General features: G+C 45.3%; 1 protein-coding gene across 1 annotated transcript in view; it reads right to left on the bottom strand.

The window, feature by feature from the left end:
* The window catches only part of CFAP65 (cilia and flagella associated protein 65), a 621,863-nt gene that overhangs the window by 288,614 nt on the left and 320,805 nt on the right, over nucleotides 1-12,444 (bottom strand). Inside the window, exon 17 of the mRNA XM_078679214.1 lies at nucleotides 3,680-3,808. Coding sequence (XP_078535340.1) covers nucleotides 3,680-3,808 — 129 coding nt within the window. The remainder of the gene's footprint in view (nucleotides 1-3,679; nucleotides 3,809-12,444) is intronic.

Here is a 12,444-nt window from a genome sequence, read left to right as displayed (position 1 = left end):
TCGTAAGCTTCGACATAGAGAGTCTCTACACCAGCATACCCCAGGATGATACCCTCAAAGTCCTTGAGAAAGTGCTCAACAATGAAGAATGGACACATAGAACACCCAGAAATTTCATTTTGGAGTGTGCCAGACTGGCTCTCAAAAAGAACTTTTTCGAATATGAAGGTAAACTGTATTTACAAACAGGGGGTACCTCTATGGGCAGTACTTTTGCCCCATCCGTAGCTGGGTTATACGTATATAATTTCGAACAACAATTCATCCTCAATACAGACAACCCCTTCGGATCTAATATAACGTTTTGGAAACGTTATATAGATGACATTTTTGTCATCTGGCAGGGACCTGAAACTACTCTTGAATCCTTTTTTGATTGGCTCAACTCCAGGGACAACAACTTGAGGTTCACTTACACGAAAGATCACACAAATATGGTCTTTCTTGATTTGGTCATCACCAAGGAAAACGGACGATTACGCACCAAAACCCATTACAAACCCATAGCAAAAAACAACTTGCTAAGGTTTGAAAGTTTTCATCCGCGACCACTAAAAGAAAACCTGCCATATGGGCAATTCCTTAGAATACGTAGGAACTGCAGCAACCTTAATGATTATCGAGACCAAGCAAAAGATCTTACCTCGAAATTAGAGTCTAGAGGCTACCCAAAAAAGATCTTAAACCGAAGCCAAAAAAGAGCAAGAAACCAGCAACGGGAAATACTCCTGGAAGATGTCACAAAGACCAACGATCAAATCCCACTGACCTGTGTAACTACCTACAGCCTGGCATCCAATCAAGTGACTAAGACCATCCAGAAACACTGGAAGATACTTAATACGGGCCATTTAAAATGGGAGAAACCCCTTTTTTCCTTCAAACGGGCCAGGAACATAAAGGACGCGGTCGTTAACACAAGACCAAAGAATCTAGGTACACCATCTCCCACAATCCTAAACGCGTGGGCTCTTCCTCAAGTTACCGGACACTTTAAGTGCGGTAATTGCAGTGTGTGCCATTTGACGGAGAACACGAAAACCCTTTCTTTGGAACCAGGGAAAGTCTGGACCATCAGGGCCCATACAAATTGCAACAGTACTAACGTTGTGCACCTTATCATCTGTCCATGCAACCTACGCTACGTTGGCATGACCAGTAGGAAGGTTAAACAAAGAATTGGCGAGCACAGAAGCACCATCCGGTGCAAAAAATCGATGACCAAACTAACTGAGCACTACCTCTCCATGAATCATACGCCTAATGATATGACATGGACTGTCATAGAACAACTGACACCAGGCGATAAACTATCACAACGACTCTTTGAAAAGGAGCAACGTTGGATATACAGATTGTCCACCCAGAGCGCAGGTCTGAATGACAATATTCCGTGGAACTCAGTGCTTACTAACTAATTACATCAATGCACCCCTTGGGCAACCGATGTATTAACGGTACAGCCGTCCAGCACCTTTCCCATTAATCCGCCACCTAGAAAATCCGTGTAATAACAGTTCTGTCACCTAGCATATTCCCTGATTAATGCCCTTCTGAATATACCACCTTCCCGTTACCGCTACGCTGACGAGCGTTTTTTAACCCCCCTTTTATTCCCATTTATGACAATCCCTTCTCAGCGCATCCATCTGCGGCTGCGCACAACTAGTGTTGGCCTCTAGCGCTGTCTCCCTGGCAACGTGGCCCCACGTGACCACGCCCCGCCCCGATCACTCGGCAAACACGGAAGTCTTTTTCTAGCTGCACGCCAGAGCCCGTACCGCACTCCCGCGGAGCTCCCGACAGACCTGCTGCTAGGCTAAACTGCCAGATTTCCATAATCCGAAAGTAAGTCCGGACAGATCCCAACTAGTTAGGTCATGGTTCGACGGAACCCTTACGGTCCTCACTCACCCCCTCGCCCCTCTTCATTTTAGATGACGGCTGCACGAGCAGGGTCGGTGAGCTCATGAAGCCCAAAATCAGCGTGCTTCTAGTAAGAATACTGTTTGAGTATGCTTATTTATGAATGATTAGTGTGTGTGTGTGGTTTTTAACGAGATCAATATTCGGCACTTGAAGACCACATTTCTATCCTTCTCTTTGTTCATACATCAAATGCTGAATTTGAATCCAGCTCTGTGACAAGAGTGCAGTTGAAGTTTGAATGGGATGCAAATTATGTCTATCCATTTTAATAATCAGCCGACAATGCAAGTAATCTGATGGCTAGATTACAGACTGATGTTCTAAATGCATGTCTTTAACACTTCTATGCTAGAGGTGCTGAGAATTCCCCATGAGATGATGGGGAGTAGTTTAAAATGTTATGAATTTTTGAAAGATGCATTGCTTGGTACTTCAACATCAGTGTGGGCAGCAATCTACAATATCATGTTTTACCGGGAAAATCATTTGAAAGAGATAATACAGACCATGTATGGTCCAGATATGTATCATATGCAAGCATAATAATTGCCAACAAGGGCACTGTGTACCTTCAATGGCTGCTGTTGATGAGGACATGTTACACTATAAGTCAAATCTTCCCTGGACTTAAATAGCAAATGCTGACATTGCAAAGAAATAAATCAAATAGGACCACATGCTTACAGACTGCAGCGGCAGAGTGCCGTGTCACACACAACTGTTGTGGTGACAGTACAGTGGAACACTGGATCCTCTGATCATCTGCATTGGTGTTCCACGATTTTAAAGATTTTAAAACATTAAACAACACAAAAACAATAGCTTGTCAAGGACAAGAATTTTAGATCAAATACTGGAAATTGACAACCAAATTAAAAATTGAACAGTGGCTGGCAGATAGATCACATTTGGCTACAGTGGCATGGCATACCGCCTCAGCGGTCAAGGCAGTATCTCCTTAGAGGCCTGTTACCACTTCACAGTAGAGTATGATTGAGTAATTGTTGCTACTACAATACATGTACTATCTTTTGTGATACACTGCTGTGCTTGCATGTATTTCCCATATTGTTTCTTTGTGTATTAGCACCAAGATTGCTTTGAACCCATGTTCGAATTGTAAAGTGAATTTCTCAATACGTTTAGTAGTTTTAGCACAGCATCACTACATATTGGATGGGTGTTATACCACAATATTGCAGTCAAAATATCGATCTGCAGATATATTGTGATCATCATAACATCCCATTCCAAAACGTCCAATCCCAAAATATCATCACAGTGGTTACCATGGCAATATTTTTGGGGTTGATATGAAGTTCGCAATATATCCTAAGGTCGATATTTCAACGGCGATTTATTGACATACCTACTAGCTGGAAATGTTTGTCTGGAATATTTTGCAACATGTCAGTGTTGTATTATTAACTTGTACTTGACTTTTGAATATTTATTATGAAATAAAAATAAAAAAAAGTGTATGGATGAAGGCCTTGTTCTCGCTGAAGCCACCTCTTAGGAGGTGCTTACTAATTCCAGTTTGTGCTATACAGGAAACATTACTCCACATGAGTTCTAATTTCTCTTGTACTTGACTTTTGTGGATTTACAAAATAAAAAGAAAAATAAGAAATACGTCACAGAGCTTCCATAGTCACACAATTGATTTAAATGTGGAAACCAGAATTAGTTTCCAGGTCTCATAGTTCTAACCCTTGCAATCTAACCACAAAAGTCCAAAAGAATGTACCTTCCGGAGTGAGGACCGCATAGGTGATTGTCCAAGAGTACTGAGCTCTCCGTGGCGGCCTCGCTGTCACTCTCAGGACCAGCTTTGTCCTGGCTGGGATCATCCCCGTGCTCTGCTCCACTTCCAAAGCTGAGGAAAGGACAGTAGAGACTGGCATTATTATACAAGTAAAGGAGGCACTGGGGGCATGTGACAGGGACAGTAAAACACAGAGTGGCACATAGGAACCAACAGAGAACCAAAGGAACCGACATTGACAGATGGGAGCCAAGGTTGACACCAGGGAACTGAAAGTCACACACAGGAGACAAAGAATGACACGAGGAAGCCAAGAATGGCACACTGGACTGAGAGTGGCACACTGGAACCTAGAGCAACACACATCAATGAGATTGCAACACAAGAGCGCGACACACTGCAGCATCGAGTAATGCAAAAAAACAGAATGATGCAGCAGAACACAGAGTAGGACACTGGATCTGAGTGACATACTGTAGCTGAGAGTGATACACTGGAGCCAACAATGATATGCAGGAACTGTGAGTGACACACAAGAGCTGGGAGAGACACAGAGGAGCTGTTGGGACGTAAATGTCATGTAAACAACAAGAGAGAAAGGGTCAAAAAGGCCACTCTTCCTACTTTTAAAAAAAAAAGGCCACTCTTATACCCCTTAGAAATACTCAATCAAAATCAACAGAAGAGTGACTAAATAAACTTATTTAGTCACTCTTCTGTTGATTTTGATTGGGACGTAAATGTCCTCTGCATGGTACCCGAGTGCCCAACTGTACTGATGTCTGGATCCCTAATGCTGATTCTTTTTGTCATAGGCAAATACGGATCATGCGTTTGCATCCTGACATAGGCCTGTCTCATGGATTGGACCAGAGTGCTACCAGAGTGCTACCCTCATGGTGGCGAAGCACTACTGAGTTTATCAAGCGTTAAGCAACATGACGGCGGCGGTGGCAGCATACAGTGAAGTAACCAGCAGGAGTGATTGTGCCACTTGAGCGAGGCCAACAGGCTCCCTCATTCTTAAAAGTTCCCTTGCTGTGTGCCTAACTTAACCTTGGAATACATTGGTTTGGTGTGAAGTGCTGATCAGCGCATGAATGGTGCATCTGTGCTGGGTGTATGTGTGCTTGAGAAGGGTACAATACAGGGAGACTGCACTACTGTTCAGTGTGTGGAGGTTAAAGGCATGTGCTAGGTGTATGTTTACTAATGAGTGGAACAATACATAAAGGATGTAATGTTGTGCAGTGCGTGCAGGTTAAATGCATGTGCTGGGTGTACCTGTGAGTGGTGTACTACATGAAGCGTGCAGTGTGTACATATTAAATGTGTGTGCTAGATGTATGTGTGCTTATGAGTGGTACAGTACATGCATGTATGTGTGCCTGTGGATGTTACAATATATGGAGGGCCTGGGTTCCATTTTGTGAGGAGGGAGTGGGACAGGGAATCTGAATACATAGTAGGTTGAGCTCCGGGACATCAGAAGTAAAAGGCCTCAACTCCCATGGTTGGGCCCGTAACTCCTGCTTGCCCTGTGGCCCTCCGAAAGGGGTTCTGATAAGAACTCAGAGCAAGAAGCAAAAGCAGAATCAAAAGCAGAGAGTCAGGCAGGGGAGTTGAGAGTGAGACGAGAGACCTGAAAGTGGCAAAAGGTGCTGAGAACACCACACAGGCTCTAAGAATGATGCAGCCAAGAGAGATGCACCGTAGCCTGGCGTCATTATTCACTGGGAGAAAAACATACATCAGGTGTAAGTGTCATGACATAAATATTAAACAGTGAAGCCTGCAAAATTCTCTTTTAGCACAGAGCACACCTGCATCATTAAACCTTGAAGTATCTACTTATTTGCACAATCTTATTTTACCTGGAGAAATCTTACTCTTAACACGTAGGTCTTATAATAATGGATTTTTAAAAAAATTTGATTAAAACCTTTAATTAAAATCCCCATGCTTACTGATGTCTGGATAGGGCTAAAATCTAATTTAAGACTGTTTCTTCCCATGTTTATATGGTGGATACTCTTACCAGACGTCAAACAAGATCTGGGGAAAAATAACAATAGCTCCTGCATGCTCGTATGAACCACTACTAGCTATCATCACAACTTGGTGCCGTCAGGACATAATGACATGCAACTAGACATAGGTAACTCCCCTGCACACTGGGATCGGTTTTCCCCCTTTTTCTGAAGCCCTCAGATATGGAAAGTTGATTGACAAGACTGATGTGAAACTAACTTGGAATCTTATTAATTCTAGAATCTGCACCATAGAACAAGGAGATGAGCAAGAGGTGAAGAATCTGAGGGTAGACAGAGCACAAACTAGCTTGAGAGTTTTATCAAAGTTAATTAACTTATTCTACTAATGTATATTTCTAACTGCAGCCTCCTCACCTTTTGAAGAACAAGTTACTTACCTTCAGTAATGATGTATATTTAAGAGACATAGGTTAGTTGTAGATTCCTTACCTTAGAATTTCCCCCAGACGTCAGACTGGATCCAAAGATTTTTTTTAGCAGTACCCCTGCATGTTGGTAGGTGGCGTCAGTCAACTCTGCGTCCGTCGTTGGTGTTGTGGTCTCTGAGATGACGGTGCGGTGCATACTTAGAAGCCACGCCGGGCGCTGACCTCAGTTCTGATACCACTTTCAATGCCATAAGCGCAGAGCCATCAAAGACACTGACCACCGGTGCTCCACAACTAGAGCCCTGTAAGGGAGTCCCTATTCCTAGAAGTCAGTTCGCAGAGTTGGGAGGATGGGTGGGCCAGTAAGGATTCTACTACTAACTTATGTCTCTTACAGATACATCATTCGTGAAATTAAGTAACTTGTTCATCTGAAAGAGACAGTTAGTTGTAGATTCCTTACCTTAGAATAGATATCCCAGAAATAACATCCCCAGTGGTGGGTCTGCAAACTAAGTTCACGCTAGAAAGTCCCGGAGGACCGAACTGGCAAAATAGCCATCCCTCTGGACTTGGCTGTCCAGGAAGTAACATTTGGTGAATGTGTGCAAAGATGTCCATGTGGCCGCCTGAAAGATGTCAAGAAGTGGGACTCCACCTGCCAAAGCAGTGGTTATTGCCGTAACCCTAGTGGACTAAGTATGCAGCCCCAACGGAGGTTCCTTTTTCGCTAAAGCCGAACAAACTTCAATACAAAAGACAGCCCATCAAGAGATGGTAAGCTTTTGAATAGTCCGACCTTTCTTGGCACCTACATAGCCAACAAGGAGTTGAGCATCCACCCGGAAATGTTTTGTGTGGTCAAGGTAGAAGGACAGCGCATGCTTAGGGTCCAGATGGTGGAGTCTTTCCCCCTTATTGGAGTGGAGGTGGGTAAAATGTAGCCAAGGTGATTGTTTGTCCTATGTGAAATGGTAACCACTTTAGGAAGGAACAAGGGCCTTGTTCTTAGCACCACTTTGTCCGGATGCACAGGAAGAAAGGTTGCTTGGAAGAAAGTGCCTGAAGCTCGCTCACCCTGCGAGCAGAGGTGATGGCAACAAGGAAGGCAGTTTTCAGGGCGAGGAGCCTGAGAGGACAGTTGTGAAGGGGCTTGAAAGAAGCATGCATAAGATAAGTTAGAACAAGGTTCAAGTCCCACTGAGGCATTACGAAAGGAAATGGAGGAAAGAGATGATTAACGTCCTTGAAGAATCTAAGCAGTCACCTCCAGCTGCTTCAACACCCCCTGCATCCTTCGCAAGACCATCAAATGGATCCAACTGAGTCGAGGAAGACAGTCACCCACGCACTCACCACCAGCAGACTGGACTATGGAAACGCACTCAAACAACAGACAATACAGAACACCACCGCCAGACTCTTCCTCGGCATTCCCGGGCACAAACACATCAGCCAACACCTACGTAGACTCCACTGGCTCCCCGTAGAGAAAAGAGTCACCTTCAAAATCCTCACTCACGCCTACACAACAACGGACCCAAATACCTCAACGACAGAATCAACTTCCAAGTACCCAAAAGAAACCTACGATCTTCCAACCTCGCACTGGCCGAAACCCAGAGCATACACAGAGCTAGAGTAGGCAGAAGATCCTTCTCTCACACTGCAGCCAAGACCTGGAACGAGCTACAGGCAGACATCAGACGCGCCCCCTCCCTGAACACCTTCAGGAAGGCCCTCAAGACCAGGCTCTTTGGCTAAACAGCTCTGTGTGAGTGTCTCAGTGCCTTGAGAAACTCACGCTTGAGTAGCGCGCTACAGACCATTTGCTAAACCCACCTGTCCTACGTGATGGATTGCAAGTGGGGGAGGTGATGGCGAATCCTGCCACCCACTGGCCGTTGATGGGCCTGACATTTCGTACTAGGAAGGTTTGTAGGCTACAGCAGAGGGAAAGGGTGGACTGGCCCGCCTGCTGCCTCCCAGATTCGCAAGATCACTGGGTCCCATGTATGCAGCCACGCAGAGGCTGGGCAACTTGAGTGAGCCGGTGGCTAGGCTGGGCCAGACGTGGCTGGGGCCCCCTTCCGCAGCCACAAACAGGGAGAAAAGCAGACTGGAGTGGTCAGGAAGGCACAGTGAAGCCCAAAAATCTGGCAATTGCGCTCCATTGCCGAGTCTGGTCATCAAAGTGCATGTACAGCAAAGTTGACTAGACATCTCCCGAAAAGCCAGATGACCTCTACCAGGCGTAGTGCCTAAGGGCTAGCGACGTGGCAATCAGTCTGCCTTGTGAGTGGGTGGTATCCAGTCCACATCTGCTTGTGAATTTGGCTGCGTCTCTCCCATCCGCCACTGCCTGGAAGAGAACGGCCAGGGCCACCTGTGGGCACTGAGGCTGCACCTGCGCAACTGTATCCCAGATGGTGTGGGAGTATTGCCCCAAGAGGCACGCAGTATTGACAGACCAAGTTGGAGGAAGAGAACAAGAACTCCCCAGGGTCATCCAGCTTTTTGGATTCCCTATCTGGAGGAGCATAAGGAAATGCACCCTTTGAAGAAGAGCCATGGACCACCAAGTTCGAGGGGAAAGGGTGTTGGGTGAGGAAAACTGGGTCCCCCGGGGCCAGGCGATGACGGCAATCATCCTTTCCACAGGAGCCCCTGTGCTGGGCTTGTACCAGATGCCCTGGAGAACGTCAGTGTGTGCTTTGTTGAAGGGCAGAAGGGGTTCAGAGGAGGATGCAGCAGGCTGAAGCACCTCTGTCAGGAGGTTAGTCACAACTGACACTGAAGGGAGATAACAGCCCAAGACTGTGGCTGCCTTTGCACCACCACAGTTTAGGACGCTCCCTCCTCTGTAGCCACAGTAAGGGGAGAAAAGATGCCATGGTCTGGAGAAGTGTCCAGACCACTGGCGTCACCCAGGTCCTCTCTCCAGTCTGGTTCTTCCAGCTGGTCTCCTAAAAGACCAGCTGGAGATCTGGGTTGACTCACATCCTCTTCTGAAAATTAATGATCTGTTTGCATTCACCAACCCCTCCCATTCCTCAGCACCACCATGTGGGTGGTAGGGAATACTAAGTTACCATCTGGCATCGGATCCGACATCGGTCCGGCTCCGGGTTCATCTCGGAGGTGAGGATGGGGACGGGATTGGTTGGGGGCATGGCTATCGCTGGGGGCATCGTCACCAGGATCGGCACCGGGGAAGGTCGAGTATGATCGACCAGCATCAATTCGAAAACAGGCCTGGATCCATGGAGGCCCTCCGGGGCCAGAGATGCCGGCATCAAAAGGTCCAGGGCCCCCTACCGAATCCACAGGGTCCAAAGTCACGCTAGCGGAGTCGAGCTGCGAAAAGAGGAGGTGGAGGGCCACGTAGAACTGGAGGAGTTGGGCAGGGGACGCTCCGGCACCTGAAAACGGTGGTAGGCACGGAGTCATCCCTGAATTAGGCACCGGGGACACCTTAGAGCAATGATGCTCCAAATCCCACATCGCGTCGCGTAGCGTCACTCGACCGACCGGGAGAAGGCTAAGCGCACCGGTGTCTCTCCGGCTTCTTCTTCTTCTTGGACTTACCGTAAAACCTTGAAGACTTGGAGTGCGACAACTTGTGGGGGCTCTGCAAGCGTCCTCAAGAGCTTCCTCTCGAACAAGACCATCAACAACACAGAGCCGACTGCCGGGCCTTCAATAAATTTTGGGACTGTTTCCGCAAAGACTTCGGAGTCATGGCCCGGTACGAGGTGTGGATCTGCCACAGACATTAACTTGTGACAGGAGTGAAAAGGCTTGAACCCGGTTAGACGTTGGGACATCTGAAAGGCACCAGGAGTCAACGACTCAAAAAAGAAGTCAACAGAACATCGAAAAAGGTTAGTCAAAAAGGGACTAGGGGTAGCTCTCTCCGGTTTTGCGCTAGGTTGGCATGGAAAAGAAAAAAGAACTGATGTCAGCGCTCAGAGGTGCGTCTAAGTAGGCACAGCGACATAATCCCGGCGACTACGACATGAACGACAGATGCGGAGTCGACCAACGCCACCTACCTACGAGCAGGGGTACTACAAGGAAAAATCTTCGGATCCAGTATGACGCCTGGGGGAAATTCTAAGGTAAGGAATCTACAACTAACTGTCTATTTCAGATTCAATACCTAAGTACCCAAGCAGTCCCCTCCCTAAAGTAGGTTGTTATGCAGATCGAATTTACATCAGGAGCTCCTGCAGGACTGGACAGGCAAAAACACCTTACCTGCAGATCCGAGAATCAATACAGTAAAACCTGGTAATAGTATGGACAGAAGCCCACATAGAGATTTGTCAAATGTCAAATATGGAAACACCCCAAGTTAGAGACATATTTGCAGACTTCGTCCTAGTGAAATGAGCCCAGAGGTATTCAGTAGTTTTTTTTTTACCAATACACAAGACAATTTTATGCACAAGAAATCCACTGTGATAAGATTTGTTTCTGGACCACCTTTCCCTTCTTCGCATCAGTGATACCACCTTACAACTAATCATCAATATGGTACTTAATAAGTGCACATCAGGGGACCCAGCGGTGTGGTCTATCCAAATTGCTGGATGGGTGTTGGGAAGAAAAGAACATGGGCCTGTCCTCACAAAAGGGCAATACCACCTTTGGGAAGAAAAAGGATACAAGTGTTGGAAGAACCAATTCATCGGGGAAGAAGGTTGTACACTTAGGATGAACCCTCAAATCCTGAAGGTTGCTAAAGGAATGCACAGAAGTAAATGCAATGAGAAACATAGTACAGCTGAAAAGTACAGCTATGAAGTGGCACACAGGGTGCACACATCAGAAATGTTTAATTAGATTTAGAGCCATAAACGTTGTGGAGTATTATGTTTTCCAAACTGACGGTTTGCCCCTGCTATTGAAAGTCAGGTGGACAGTCATGTTTCCAACACTGATGCCCCCACTGGCTCTGCCATAGGAAATTGTACACCGACAGCCAACAGATTCAGTCGATCAGAGTAAGTGTATCAGACCGCTCGCCAATTTAGTGAAGAGTCTGATATATTAAACCATGGCAGTCACGAACTGTAATGTAATGAAAGGTCGATTTGTTGAGTGCTGCTGTCACCTGTGAGGGTATCCAGGAACTGTAAAAAAAATAAAAATAAGAAAATGAATCTATCCCAGGCTCCTCCAACGAGTAGCTGCCAAGCTATTTGTAGCCCCCCACTTACCTATCAGTAGCTCTTTTGTGTGCAGCCCAGCCTGCTAAATCAGAAGCTTTTAGTTCGTTGAATTAAGAAACGCATATCAAAATTTTAAAGTATCTATTTGAGACATAAATGTTTGTACTTTTAGAAACTGATGTTTGGTGAAAAATAAAGTTCCACAATATATTTAAAGCTAACAATTGAGTGATGTTTCAAGCAGAGTTAGTGAGACTTTTTACTATTAATACTACCTCAGTGCCAGGGGCATTGCAGCTATGGCTGTTATGCATTACCCACATAAAGGCATTCCATATCAACAAAGCCTTTTTACATTAGTGTTCGCAACTGTGCCTGATGAACTGAGGGGAAGACTGCTCCTAATCTTGTATATGATGATCACTAAGGTAATCTTTTCTTTTATGGTTATTATTACAACACTAATATTAGACTCAAGATTATTTATATTGAACTTAAAAAGGTCCTATTACAGAAAAGGTTGGAGAACCCTGGTGTAGTTCCTACACACTCTATGACAGCAGCTATAAATAAATGTATTGGCAGAAAAGTAACTCCTGACTCTATCTGGTCCACCTTCAGTCTTGTTCTGTTGATTAAAACACAGACATTATTGCAATAATTAAGAATGGTGGGGGCATGAAGGAATAGTAAAGGATCATGGTAACTTTTATGGCGTTCCTCGGTTTAACGTATTGATCATAATGTTCTATCATGGCCAGTCCAACACATTATTCTCAAGTAAACCTATATGCAGGCCTTTGTTGAAGGTGCAATGCCTTAACAGATCTGATTTCATTTTAGTTAGAAGGCTAATTAACAATCCGAACGGGAGATTTTATTTTATATCACTACCAAATACTATATGGATACCCAAACCTAATAAATTTCCCAGCAGAGGGCTCTATAATCACTAGTTGGTTCAAAAGTGGTTTTAAGGTTACTTACTAATTACCACTAGAAGAGGCCTGTTATTGCCACCCCAATTTTTGGGAGAATTTTTTGTCTAACATTAAGGATTGTTCATGATTTAGCAGTATGCTTTATGTCCTGTTAGAGATATTACAAATCACTAGTTGATTTCCTGTTTTTTAATGTCAATAGAAACT

Source organism: Lissotriton helveticus, chromosome 3_1 (genome assembly GCF_964261635.1).
Source record: "Lissotriton helveticus chromosome 3_1, aLisHel1.1, whole genome shotgun sequence".
NCBI classification, from domain to species: domain Eukaryota; kingdom Metazoa; phylum Chordata; class Amphibia; order Caudata; family Salamandridae; genus Lissotriton; species Lissotriton helveticus.
This window is presented reverse-complemented; position numbering and strand designations above follow the sequence as displayed.